This window comes from Pollicipes pollicipes, unplaced genomic scaffold (assembly GCF_011947565.3).
Source record: "Pollicipes pollicipes isolate AB1234 unplaced genomic scaffold, Ppol_2.1 Scaffold_7231;HRSCAF=8579_pilon_pilon_pilon, whole genome shotgun sequence".
In the NCBI taxonomy this organism is placed as follows: Eukaryota; Metazoa; Arthropoda; class Thecostraca; order Pollicipedomorpha; family Pollicipedidae; genus Pollicipes; species Pollicipes pollicipes.
The window spans coordinates 45,125,802-45,140,462 of NW_023597034.1; the positions used below are offsets into that span (position 1 = coordinate 45,125,802).

Genomic DNA, 14,661 nt, shown 5'->3' on the forward strand with positions numbered 1-14,661 from the left:
ACAGAAAAATCAGCTGGCAAGATCTATACTAAAGCCGTCCGTAACTGCCACTTAACCTAATTTAAATGAAAGTATTAAATCTTTAATGAAGTTTCAGTTAAAGTAATGCAGATTCAAATTATCTCTGAATCAAGGCGCCACTTGTTTAAGGACAATTACCGGGCTCATGCGACAAGTCTGTCATAGACGACACTTGACAATGGCAAGGCCCAACGCGAAATCACGTCAATGGAAAGGGATTCGGTCACGCCATTGTTTACGCGATCCACGAATTCCTCGCCCCCCCCCCCCCCCCCCCCCCCCCCCCCCAGTACCCAAGACTGCGTGAAGTCATAACGCACTCCCGCCCTGCGGGCATTTATTCAGTTTCGCTCATTGTGCGCTGCACATGGTGTTGGTGTCAGTCCAGGCCGCCTTGACCCAGAATCGACCCACATATTAGGACCACCGACAGGTTCTCTGCCAGGCGGACGGCAAAGCCTTCAGCCACGGAGGGGCGCCGCCCACAGCTCCAGCCGGGCGCGCACATGGTGGCAGCCGCCGCCCAGGGGCTCACTTCTGGCGTACGCGGAGAGAGGCAACCCGTCGACTGGAGCCCTGCCGCACGGCGACGGGCCTACCAAAGTTACATGACTGCAGACGCAACGGACAATCGTGAATACACAATTGGAGGCTTGACGCAGTTGGGGTGGCGGGTTCGAACCTTGCCGCCGGCAGTTTTCGTCGTCCCACGCCAGAATAACTTTAAAGATTACGACACTTGGTAACCAGGCCCACTGTATGCATCGTCAACCCTGATACGCTATCATTACAAGAAAGCCATTTTTAACCACATTCACTCCAGATAGGTCACAAAATAGTGCATTTTCGTCTGTAATATATTTGCACATAATACAGTGACACCGTCACTGAGAAAAACGATACACAATGCATATGCTTACATGTCGTGATTCAGACCTTTGCCTTTGGATCTGACGTACTTTGGATCTGACCCTTCACTTTTGTTTACCGAAATACCCCCCCGAATGTTCCCAACACATGCCTTGGATTCCGTTCCATCGGAGAGGATTCATTCTACGACGCATGAATCGCCTTGACGGTTCATACCACATCCGACACGAGCCGTGTGAGTACGTCAAAAAAACAACAATCATCTCGATGCAACAGCCGTCACGGGTCACCGCCTGCCCCTCTACAAGTCGCGCCACCCCGCTTGTTATAGCGCCGTCTCACGTCACACCGTCTCACCACGTGCCACAACATACGCCGCACATACAAAACGCCGTAACAAGACCCTAAGCCCACCCTGCGCAGCCAGACAACCAGCGTGTCAAGCGCCGGACAACCAGCGCGTCAAGCGCCGGACGAGCGTGTCAAGCACCGGACAACCAGCGCATTAGGCACCAGACAACCAGCGTGCCAAGTGCCGGACAACCAGGGCGTTAGGCGCCGGACCAGTGCGTCCAGCGGTGAATCAGACCCAGGTCACAGCCCAGCCCAGCGCGTTAGGTGCCGGGCCAGTACGTCCAGCGGTGAACCAGGCCCAGGTCACAGTCCCGCTCAGCGCGGTGGGCGTCGGCGCGCCACCGTCCGATCCGCAGCGCTCGCGGCGGCAGAAGACGGCGCGTCCGAACAGGGGCATCACCAGCCGGCCCGGTCACGTGAAGTGGAACCCCTCGGCGTTGAACGCCTGCAGCAGCCTGGCACCACAGACGCTAGTTAGAGCCGCGCTGTTGGGAAAACATCGCACACGAACCAACGAGTGCGCAGCAGTATTAGATGCCACGAGCGCACTTAAAATGAGGCGAATTCGGGGACACGTGCTTGTTTCATCTAAACACGCATTTGGTAGCACGCCTAACACTCTACCTGGAAAGCAGCTCTCCCTTGTCGACATACCAGAGGAAACCGACAACTGCATCGACATTGCGCTGCATATTCGCTAAAATTCCTGCATATGATTTAACAACCCGAACACGAACGACGGTGCCGTCACCCGGGGCAAGTACAATCGACTTACCCCAGGAAGTCATCCATGTCCATGTGTCTCGCTCGCTTGTCCGTGAAGCCGCCGTTCGTGAGGACCTGATCCACCATTCGCCGGGTGTCGAAGCCCTCCGGGACACGCTGAAAAGGCGAGCCGTCAACACAAACACGCATCACATAGGGCCCCAATGGACACTGCAAAGCACACACACACACACACACACACCAGCACACAGGACTACAACAGGTACGTGCACAGTGAATCGACACAAAATCGAAGGGTCCAAACAGGTCCCACAAAAATTCACAGGACGCTCGCAAAAACCCAGTGAGCGATGCTTGTTGTCATTGGGGCTTTACGACGCTCTCAGCTGCTGAGGCTATATAACGTCGCCTGCCTTTCATCCTGACAGGAAGGGCGGGGGGGGGGGGGGGCGTCGCGGGGAATCGAACCCCGTACCTCTGGTTTCCCAGACACGCAGTGGTTAGCACAGACGCGTTAATCTTTTCACTACCAGCACCACGAGTGAGCGATGTTCACTATTCACGAACAAATTGTTAGTGCTAGGTATTCCATCTGGAGCTAAAATCGTCGACACCCGAGGCAAGAGCACTTCAACATTACCAGTCCCAGCTTCACACCGCAGAGCCATCTGCCAAGCAGAAGTTTTCCGGACCGTACACATGCGTGACTAGATGAGACGTGTACGGTTGGCTACAAAGCCAGTTTAACCTTCTCAAAAAAAAATACGACAGTGTTGTTAGGCTTATTCCTCGTCGAATAACCAGGAGAAAGAAGAGATACATAGATTGCTACTTCTTGCTACTGCATGCCATTATCAAAAAGAATAGGGTGTCTGATTACGCTCTGGTTGCATGTACAAATGATATGTAATGCGAGGTACCTGTCTACCTGAATTCGCTTGCAAGTACAAACATTTTTTAATGTATCTTTATCCTTAGTTGGATATACACTGTATCGTATCAATGGCTGACAATTGCTTCTTGTCTAATCCCCTAGTCTGATCCCCCAAATATTGATAAACAGCAGTTTTTCAGCAAAACATACTTTTGCTTAAGAAAACTGCTGCTTTCCATTTGAAGACAATTTTCACGGAATTCCCCTACCCGACTCCCCGCCCATCCACTCCTGGCTTGCATGCCAAAAATCATCCCGGGTGGATGTTGGTAAACAAAAACCGAACTACACGACTGTGTGGTTTTCATGACTCAGCCAATCTCGGTTTAGGTCGAAGCGTCTTGTACTTGAGGCCAGTTTCAAAAAGGTGCCACCCAAGCCTAAAAACGCCGACCAACTCGTCTGCTTTTGTTCGTTTTTTTACCAGCGGATACATTGTGTGCGTAGGAGAGCATGTGATCATCTGCAAACAATGACGCATCTCTGTGCAAATGCTCACTTTCTCCCCCGTCCGAGTACGTTGGCTGCTGTGAAGCCGGAACGCCAGTATCTGACCTCGGTTTCAATACGAGTTACTCAGTTACTACGTTTTGTCCAGAACATCCTACCACTAATGTTTCTAATAAATCGTTAGTTGGTTAGTGAGATTGAAGGGCGCGTCTACTGCAGTGGTTATTTGCGCCTTTCTAATAAATAATATGGCACGTAAAAATATCCTGCCTTGATATGAATACCGCATCTCTCTAACCCAACGGAAATCGAGCTACTTCGGCTATGGCGCGCATGACTCATGTCAGTCATGGCATGCGGCCAGGCCAGCAGCACCAGGCCTGGCCGCCGCCCGTCTCGGCCCACGCCCAGCCCATGTTCCAGCGCTTGTCAGCAGCGCCAGGCCTGGCCGCCGCCCGTCTCGGCCCACGCCCAGCCCATGTTCCAGCGCTTGTCAGCAGCGCCAGGCCTGGCCGCCGCCCGTCTCGGCCCACGCCCAGCCCATGTTCCAGCGCTTGTCAGCAGCGCCAGGCCTGGCCGCCGCCCGTCTCGGCCCACGCCCAGCCCATGTTCCAGCGCTTGTCAGCAGCGCCAGGCCTGGCCGCCGCCCGTCTCGGCCCACGCCCAGCCCATGTTCCAGCGCTTGTCAGCAGCGCCTGGCCTGGCCGACGCCCGTCTCGGCTCATGCCCAGCTCATGTTCCAGCGCTTGTCAGCAGCGCCAGGCCTGGCCGCCGCCCGTCTCCGCCCACGCCCAGCTCATGTTCCAGCGCTTGTCAGCAGCGCCAGGCCTGGCCGCCGCCCGTCTCCGCCCACGCCCAGCTCATGTTCCAGCGCTTGTCAGCAGCGCCAGGCCTGGCCGCCGCCCGTCCCGGCTCATGCCCAGCTCATGTTCCACCGCTTGTCAGCAGCGCCAGGCCTGGCCTCCAGCCGTCTCGGCCCACACCCAGTGAGGCGCGACAGCTCACATACGGCAGCCACGGCGACCTTTCTGGGTTCGCAGCCGGTCTGATGACCTGCGGTCAGCCGCCGTCCGTCCTAAGAAGGCTGGCCGACATACCCAGAGTGACGAGGTGCTGTTTTAGAACTTTCCACGGGTTTCCAGGCGCGCCGTGTACTTTCTGACACGAATGACGGTGAAACTGCCCCGCGCATTCACCCCAGACGACCTGTGCGACAACCTCCCATTTGGCTGCATCAACAGACAGCATTCAGTGTGGCCACTGCCAGTGAATCGCAAACGCAAATCGCAGACGCACAGTTGCGTCTGCGTATATGGCTTTTGCGTTGTAAGCCAGTGGGCCCCTGGCTTACAACGCAAAAGCCCTGTGAATCCACACGACCAGTCACAATCGTACAATAACATCCGCAAATACTAGCCGCGGAAGGGACCATCTGGTCCAAACAGTCTCAACAAAGGGTTGAGTCGCACGTTTGATGCTAACAGCCTCGCATGTTTCACCGCAAAAGCCACCACATCCTGAAAAACATCCACGACTGAGTATAAATAGAAATAGCCCAAGACGATGTGGTCGTGATCTGTGAGCACAACAGAACAGCGGAGGCGGATGCCATGAAGATCAACCACATCCCAACTCTGCCGCCAGGCACGCCACGACCAGAGCAGCACTCCTCCGCCCGCTCGAGCCCCACGGCCGGCGCTCACCTTGTTCTGCGTCGAGCACCAGGTGACGTAGTTCTGCTCCAGCATCTGGGTGACGGTGGCCAGCTTGAAGGCGGCGCCCACTGTCTTGTGCTTCCGCACGAACACGACGCGCACCAGGCCGTCCCACTCCTTGAAGTTGATGGGCGGCGGGGGGTTGCGCGGCTCCAGCCGCACCACACTCGACTCCACTTTGGGCGGCGGGCGGAAGTTGTTCTTGCCGATCTGGCGGTACGACGCGACACTGACGGCCGGGCCGGCTGCGCGTCCGTGCGTGGGCGCCACCGAGCGCCCGTGTTCACGGGGTGCGCCCTTGCGCGCGAATGCGTGCGTGTGTGGGTGTGTGGAGGTGCACGCAAGCGTTCAATAGTGCTGGGCGAATGTATCCGGGAAACTAATAGCATTCATGGTTTTTAAAGGAAGTGCTCCACATTTGTATGGGATTTATAACAGCCATCTTGAGGATCATTTGGCGCAGTTCATAGCACCGCCCATAAGACCTAAAACCTTGGAGTTCCCGAGCTATTCGCCCTCGAAGATGTGCAGACTATTTCGGGGAGACCATTCCAAGGTTACCCTGACACCCATGACACCATAAAATCGTCATTCAAATTCCGCCAGTACGTTGGTTATGTGGCAATCGGTTATTAGTTACAGCCTCAACAAAGTTGTTTGCAACCATATGCCATATGATCCATCACTGGCGCCACGACACGTCAGCCAGTGCACATGTGCCATATGACCCAAGACAAATTTTTAAGGTCAATAAAAATGTAACTGTCAAGTCATTCCTATCTGGCGTTCGTGAGCACGTTTTCCAGATAAAACGGCCACCAACTGGCACTCAATCAACATCATGCAGGGTACGATGATGTAATCAAACAATGACCTATTGAGGAGCATATTTACTACACAGCGAGATTGTTTTGCCTAGAGCAGTATTTTCCACTAAAAAGTATGCCAATAGTTGTAAGTGAACTTGTTTTACAACATGCAATGATTGTCTCAATGTCTTCAAATGTGGAGCATTTCCTTCAAAAGCTGGTTAATATGGAATCAGTTGTCCTCAGCAGTATGATTATCTACATGCGATACAAATATCCTGGCATTTAGGATGTGACGCGCGAACTTTGGCTGCTCGCCACACAACGCATCTTCAGGCATCTCTCAGTGACACATCAGCCCGTGCACACATGCCATATGACCAACACTGCCGCGCCAAAGGGGGGAGGGGGGAGGGGCGCTCAGTCCGGGACAGGCTGCTGCTGTGCCTCACTCACCTTCATGATGTGGTCGACCCTGGCCAGCAGCTGGGTGTTGACCGAGAGACGGCAGTAGAGCTTATCGCCGGGCGGCGCCACCAGACGCTGCGCAAACTCGCGCTGGAACATGAGGATGGCGCAGCGGAAGAACGGCCGGTGCAGCAGCAGCTTAAACACAAACGGAGACGAGATCTGGTACGGCAGGTTGGCCACGCATACGTCGAAGAACGGTAGGTCCGTCTTCAGCACATCGCCGACGACGATCTGCAGCTTCTGCTGGAGGGGCGTGCCCTGTACCCGCTTCTGCAGTTCGGCCACCATCCTGGCCGGCAGGAGAAGGAACATGTCAGCCATGCCACAGGAACCAAAGGAGTGCTACTCACTGCACTACACTGACATTGAAAACTGCTGGTGCTTTAATACACCAAAGGCTATATAAACAGGAAATTTATGCATTTCAAATTCAATTATCCACTATTTCCTTTGGATTACTGATGTTCAAGTGATGCTAAACTGTTCCCCATACTTCATCCATGCTAGTACGAATGTCCTCATAAAGATACAAATATGATGCCAAAGTAAAAACAAATACATCATATTCTGTAACTGCGCTGCACACATTCAACAGGAATGGCCTGGCACATCCAACGTGTGTAAGCTGTTAGTGCACAGCACTTAAATCCATATACTAGTAAACCTGTTTGAGGTAGGATGCTTCTGAACAGGGGCGTTTCTGGATTATTAACTTACAGACAATACTGCTCTACCCTTTTTGTTTCCCTGTCATGGCTGCTTGCTTACCTGGGGTCCACTTCACATGCAATCACTTTCTTCACTTTCTCCAGCAACTTGACAGTCATGTTTCCTGTCCCCGGGCCAACTTCCAGCACCACATCCGTGGATCTAAGAGCTGCTTTGTCTACCATACTCTGTATGATAAGAGGGTTCTTCAGAATATGCTGTCCAAGGTCTGTGTTGAACAACATTCCTGAAATAAACGAAGACATTGTCCAGCCCACAGCAATTTGATGGAAATATGCTGACTGCCCTTCACCTGTCCCATCAACAGGGGGGAGTGCAATACAGCACAAGCAAGTTTGTGGACATTTTGCATTATGCATGCTGACTGCTCAGCACAAATAAATAAGAGAAACTAGCTTACAAAAAATATGACACCTAATGCTTGAACTCATTGATCATGCTGGTGTGATCCATATAAATATAAAATAATTTTCATTGCCTAGCCTCATATCTACAACTACCACAATAACATGATAAGTCTCATTTTACCCAGGAAGGGCTCAGCCAGGTTTCACTTGATAAGATTGTGTCATATGGCATAAGGCTCTGGTCAATTTTTGCTGATCCCTACTGTGGCATAACAAAGGCTCTTATTTTTTCATGCAGTCTTAGTATACTGTAAATATGGCATAACTGCTCATTTCCATCAAAAGGGATGATGCTGATATGTGATATAAGTTTACCAGTATGTAAGTGTACATAGTTCCTTTGCAAGACAGAGCCAGTAACATTCCTACCTGTGGGAATCATCATAAGCCACTTCTATGTTAATATGTATCATTAAAAAACTGATCCATTGTAAGCTTATTGAAAAGTCTGCTATAAAATTCTGGGAGAGCGGGGGGGGGGGGGATAAAAAAGCTGGATCTCATGTGACCCAATCTGTTAACCCTGCATGACTGTTAACCCAGCATGAGACACCTACAAGACATCACATCAATGTGCTAAACCAGCAGAAACATGCTCCAAACTCAGGCTAGACCTGGGCTGTAAAGCATCCATCTGACACAAGGACACTTAACATGACATTGTGCAACAAACCCTGATATAACCTGATATATGATACAATATGACATACACAGCACCAAATGCAGGCTGGTCAAAGGGTGGTGAAGCTACCCGTTATTTTGGTAACAAATGCTTTGAAAGTTTTTGTTTGAAAATTTCTGAGTGACAACACAATGCCTTGAAACGCAAGGTTTGGTTACACAATTGTGGCTTGTGCAGTATTGATTAAAAGCCAACTGATGGCCATCATATCTGAAAATCATACTCATGAATGCCAAAGTCCAAATATGAACAACCTAACAATCAAAGGGAATGGCAGGGTTTGAATGATGTTATTACGGCATCATGGGTGCCCTTCAAATAGTGTCACCAAAATAGTCTGCATATCTTTGTGGATGTGCAGATCAGAAAATAGGGGAGTTTAGGCCTTAAGAAGGGCAGGACTGTAGGCTGTTACAAATGACCTCAAACATTGCTATTTCAGATCCAAAGCTTATAGAAATGCAGAACATCCCCTTTAAAAGTACCTTGGAAAAGTCAGCTTGAAGTAACATTTCATAGATCACAAAATGAGATTACTGAGATCATTATATCTGGTAGGTACATAAAGCACTTCTCTATGCCCTGAAATAGGCAACCACACACCACCATTGAGGGTGCCCAGATTTACAACATACATGCTCCAAACTGGTGCCAAAATGCCACCATATCTAGACTTGATGTAACATTTTGTTTTGCATTCTGACTCAAGGCCAGGCCTCCAGCATCATCACCAACTGAGCTTTGGAGTTGATGAATGACAATACTGCATGTATGCACACACACACAAGCACAATTATTTAGATGAGGCATTGCAAAATTACTGGACATTAAGTGAAATCCTGACATTTGTATGGAATTATATTACCTTGCTTCTGCACATCTTTGTGGACGCGGGATTTCTTCTCAGCCTTCACTTTTGGCATTGTGGCTACAAAACCTAGATGCTTCTTGAATTAAAAATTCACACCTCAGCAGACACCCGTTGGCTTTTTTTACTTGGGTACCTGTATTGCCGACGGTGGGGAGAGAAGCTTACGCTGGCTACAGGGTTCCTGTACTGCCATGATGGAGAAATGCTGTTAGGTATCAGCCGACGTAGTGACGTCACTGAAATGGGTTTGCATCGATCGGGATTCTTTTGGGCCGACTGAAGGCTACAAGGCATTTGCTAGCGATATGATGTCACTGGTATTCGACTGGATATGTGACGTCACTGGTTGTGAGGCTTAGGGCTCTTTTGGGTGCAATGAATGCCGTAAAGCATCACCTGACGATATGTCGTCGCTGGTATTCAATGAAACATCAGGCGCAACGGGCCTTATTCCATCTTTACCTTTCGTAACCTTCTGCTGCAAGCATTTGCGTGCCGAATAAAAGCTTTGACCGAATCACCTGAATGTGTGACGTCACCAATCATCACTTGATACGAGTGCACTTAGGCCCGCACGGCCCGCGGTGTATCATGTTCCGTGAAATATCACTGGGTATCGTGACGTCAGTGATATTCGACTAAATATTGGGTCGCAACACGTCAAGGTCCATTTTAGCTTCGTACCTGTCTACTGCAAGCACTGGCGTGATGAATAAAAGCTACCAAATCACGTGAGTGTGTGACGTCACTGGTCATGATGCATTTTATGGATCTTTGGGGGCCAACTGAGGGCCGTAAAGCATAACCTAATGATGTGACGTCACTGGCATTCAACTGTGTGTGATGTCACTTGTGATCAGATTTTACGAACGGCCTCTTTTGGGCCGACGAAAGGTCATACGACATTAACTGAAGATGTGCCGTCACTGGTATCCGAATACAATTCAGGCGGCCATGGCCATGCTCCATCTTTACCTTTAGTACCTGTCCATTGCAAGTATTTGAATGCTGAAGGAAGGGTCTGCCCGAATTACCTGAGTTGTGTAAACGTCACTAACCATTAATTTGTATAGACTGTTTTGAACCCACTGTAAGCCAATACCACATCAGCTGACCATATGACGTCACCGGGTTTCGTCTAGGTGTCATGCGCAACAGGGCCATGCTCTATCTTTGCCTTTCGTACCTGTTTACTGCAAGCATTCGCGTGTTATATCAAGGTGATGCTGAACCATCTGAGTGCGTGACGTCACTGGTCATGAGTTTATACAGGTTCGCTTGGGCAGCCCAATGCAACAAAGCATCAATAAATCCTGTAAAGCGTCGCGGGATGAATATGACGTCACTGGTATTCGACTCAACATCAGGCGCAACAGGCCATGTTCCATCTTTACCTTTCGTACCTGTCTACTGCAAGCATTCGCGTGTTATAATCACGTCATTGGTTAAGAGTTTCTTACGGGCTCTTTCAACCCCCTATATGGTATAATGCTTCAGTTGACGATATGATGTCACTGGTGTTCGACTTAACATCAGGCACAACATGTCATATTCCATCTTTGCCTTTCGCACCTGTTAAAGTAGTGGCGAGCCTAATGATGGCTCTGCCGAATCACCTGAGTGCGTCATCATGAGTTTTTACAGGCTATTGTTGGCCGAGTGAATCCATTAGGCATCATCTAACGATATGTCGTCACTGGTAATCCACTAAGTGTGTGACGCCATTGTGTCATGAGTTTTCCCCGCGCCTTTTTGGGCCGACTTAAGGCCATTAGGCATCAGGTAACGATATGACGTCACTGGTATTCAATTAAGCATCAGATACAATATGTCATGTTTCATCTTTACCTTCCGCACCTATCTACTGCAAGGATTCGCGCGCCACATAAAGGCTCTGCCCAATCACCTGAGCGTGTGGTGTGACTGGTTTATGAGTTTACGCGGGTTTTACTCGGGCTGACTGAAGGACATCAAGCATCATCTGGCGATGCGACGTCACTGGTATTCAACTTAACACCAGGCGCGACAGGCCATGTTCGTCTTTACCTTTCGTACCCTGTCTATTGTAAGCATTGACATGCTTAAGGAAAAGCTCTGTGAAATCTCCTGAGTGTGTAATGTCACTGGTCATGAGTTCTTTACGGGCTGCTTTTTTGTACCTATAGGGTACAAGACATCAGTTGACGATATGACATCACTGGTATTTGAACTTAATCTCAGGCGCAAACAGGCCATGTTCCATCTTGCCTTTCGCACCTCTATACTGCAAGTATTCGCGCGCTACATAAAGGCTCTGCCGAATCACCTGAGCATGTGGTGTAACTGGTCATGAGTTTACGCGGGCTTACTCGGGATGACTGAAGGACATCAAGCATCACCTGACCATATGACGTCACTGATATTCCGGGCTGTGGCCCCAGACTTATGGCCGCTAGGCGGCGCCCTTGATTATTATTTAGCCATCAGGGCATTCCGGACCGTAGCTGCTCAGGGGCGCATCCTGTGATTGTCGGGCGGAATAGCTTTGGCTAACATATACGTCGGTTTGTGGGCTGGGAAAACCTTTGTTTTGTGTTTACGTTGGTTCAAAATTTTAGTCGTTGAAACAGCCGTTGCGTTTGAAGTTGTTACTTAATGGTGCGCACAATAAAATTAGTGTGCTTAACTATGGTGCATCTCCCACCTCTGCTGCGGAACTCCGTAGCCGTAGGTGGCCAAGTGACCTCCTACCAACTGATGATCAGTGACGTCACATACTCAGGTGATTCGGCGGAGCCTTCATATAGCACGCGAATATTTGCAGCAGCCAGGTACGAAAGGCAAATATGGAGCATGACCTGTTGCGCCTGATGTTTAGTCGAGCACCAGTAACGTCATGTCATCAGCTGATGCATTATAAACCTAAAATGGGTTCAAAGGAGCCCGTAAAAACTACTTCGTGACCAGTGACGTCACACACTCAGGAGATTCGATCGGAGCCTTCATTCAGCACGTCAGTGCCTTAATAAACAAGTACAAAAGCGTAAAGAAAGTACGTGGCATGTTGGACCTGATGTTAAGTCGAATAACAGTGACGACATATCATCCTGTTGATGCTTCACGGGAGGTGTTGCTTTGTGGCCTTGGGCGGGCCCAAGTGAATCCGTATGAACTCAACCACCCGACGTCACCCACTCAGATGATTCGTCTGCAGTTTAGTTGATTACCAGTGACGTCATATCGTCAGCTGATGCTTGATGTCCGTCAGTCGCCGAGTAACCTGCACAAACTCATGGCCAGTTACACCACACGCTTCAGGCGAATCGACAGAGCCTTTTTGTAGTGCACGAATACTTGCAGTAGGCAGGTGCGAAAGATAAAGATGAAACATGGCTTATGCAACTGATGTTAATTCGAATACAAGTGACGCCATAACGTTATCTGATGCCTAATGACCTGAACTCGGCCAAAAAAGGCCCGTAAAAGCTCATGACCAGTGACGTCACACACTCAGTGGATTACCAGTGACGTCATTTCGTTAGCTGATGCCTTATGGCTTTCGCTCAGCCAAAAATAGTTGGTAAAAATTCATGACCAGTGACGTCGCACACTCAGTGACTCGGCAGAGCCATCATTTAACGCACCAATACTTTACAGGTACGAAAGGCAAAGATGGAACATGACCTGTTACGCCTCATGTTAAGTCGACACCATTGACATCACGTCGTCAACTGATGCATTTTCCTTATAGAGGGTTCCAAGGAGCCAGAAAAAACTCATGACCAGTAACGTTACACACCCAGGAGACTCGACAGAGCCTTCATTCAGCACGTCAATACTTGTAATAGGCGGGTACGAAAGGTAAGATAGAACATGGCCTGTCGCGCTGATGTTAAGTCGGACACCAGTGACGTCATATCATCAGATGCATTATACCGTTTGGGGGTACAAAAGGTCCCGTAAAAAGCTCTTGACAAGTGACGTTACTTACTCAGGAGACTCGACAGAGCCTTCATTCAGCACGCCCATACTTCCAAGAGACAGGTACGAAAGGTAAAGATAGAACATGGCCTGTCGCCTGAGTTTAGTCGAATACCAGTGACGTCATATCGCAGCTGATGCTTGATGTCCTTCATTCAGCCAGAGTAAAACCCGCGTTAACTCATAACTAGTTACACCACACGCTAAGGTAATTCGGCAGAGCCCCTGTGTCGCGCGAATACTTGCAGATAGGTGCGAAAGGTACAGACGAAACATGGTTTAGATGGAGCATGGCCTGTTGCGCATGATGTCTAGTCGAAACCCAGTGACATCATATCGTCAGCTGATGCCTTATGGCCTATAGTAGGCTCAAAAGAGTGCAAATTAATGGCCAGTGACGTACACACTCAGGTAATTTGGCAGAGCCTTCCACGGCAATGCTTGCAATGGACAGGTACCAAAGATAAAGGTGGAACATGGTCTGTCGCGCCCGAAGTTCATTCGAATACCAGTGACGTCACATCTTCAGTCATTGCCGTATGACCTTTCGTCGGCCCAAAAGAGGCCGAAAACCTCATGACCAGCGACACGCACATCGAGTGCCAGCGACGTCACATCGTTAGCTGATGCTTTATGGTCTTTAGTTGGCCGCACAAAAAATCCGCCAATACTTGCAGCAGACGTACGAAAGGTATAAATGGAGCATGACCTGTTGCCTGATGTCAGCCAAATACCAGTGACGTCATATCGCCAGCTGATCCTAACGGCATTTCGTCGGTCCTATAGGGCCCGTGGAAACCCCGGCCATTGACGTCTTACAGTCGTATAGCAGTGACGTCGCTAGCTGACACCTTGTGGCTTCAGTTGGCCGAAAAGCACCGTTGGAACTCATGGCCAGTGATGTCACACACTCAGGGGTTCGGCAGCTTTCATCCAGCACGCCAATGCTTGCAGCAGACAAGTACAAAGGTAAAAATGAAGCACGGCCTGTTGCACCCAGTATTTATTCGAATACCAGTGACGTCACGCTATCCGGTGGATACTTCGCGGACCACGACACACCGTGGTCGTGGGGCCTAAGTGCACTCGTATGAAGTGATGATTAGGGACGTCACACATTGGGGTAATTCGGTCAAACCCTATCGGCACGCAAATGCTTGCACCAGAACAGGTATGAAAAGTAAAGATGGAACGAGGCCGGCCGCGCCTGATGTTCAATCGAATACCAGTGACGACACATGGCCAGCTGATGCACTACGGCATTCAGTTGACCCAAAAGAGCCTTACACACTCACGACCAGTGACGTCACATACCCAGACAATACCATGACATCATATCAAGCAAAGCCTTATGGCCTTCAGTCGGCCCGAAAGAACCCCGACCCCGATCGATGCAAAACCATTTTCAGTGACTCACAATGTTAGCTGATGCCTCACAGCTTTTTGCCCGCACGACAATACTCGAACCCTGCAGCTAGCGTAGCTCTTCCCTCCGTCTGGGCCATACAGGTACCCAAGTAAAAAATTACCCACCCGTGTAGGAGTCACTCCTTGTTCTTATGAGCGTTGTCAGATATGTGCAATACAACTGTTGCTCCTCCAGATGACAGCAAGGGACACGCGCGATCAAGGCGCGTGGTACATAACATACGTCTATAGATC

At 49.9% G+C, this 14,661-nt stretch overlaps 1 protein-coding gene across 1 annotated transcript; it reads right to left on the bottom strand.

Annotated features, from left to right (window-relative positions):
• Positions 1–864: 864 nt before the first annotated feature.
• Positions 865–14,639, bottom strand: LOC119110462 (putative dimethyladenosine transferase). The gene is made up of 7 exons (XM_037234298.1): positions 14,533–14,639; positions 9,034–9,147; positions 7,119–7,305; positions 6,336–6,639; positions 5,059–5,280; positions 2,021–2,127; positions 865–1,700 (listed from the first exon to the last, which is right to left on the bottom strand). The coding sequence occupies exons 2-7, from the start codon at positions 9,089–9,091 to the stop codon at positions 1,658–1,660; spliced, it is 921 nt and encodes a 306-aa protein (XP_037090193.1). The 5' UTR covers positions 9,092–9,147; positions 14,533–14,639; the 3' UTR covers positions 865–1,657.
• Between the last annotated feature and the right edge of the window lie 22 nt (positions 14,640–14,661).

Bases quoted from the DNA above. Each gene is read 5' to 3' on its own strand.
- LOC119110462 (XM_037234298.1), bottom strand. From the start codon at position 9,091: ATGCCAAAAGTGAAGGCTGAGAAGAAATCCCGCGTCCACAAAGATGTG. The intron at 5,281-6,335 runs GTGAGTGAGGCA...TCGTACCGCCAG, and splicing joins GGGTCGACCACATCATGAAG to ATCGGCAAGAACAACTTCCG. The intron at 2,128-5,058 runs GTGAGCGCCGGC...TCGCCTTTTCAG, and splicing joins GGTGCTCGACGCAGAACAAG to CGTGTCCCGGAGGGCTTCGA.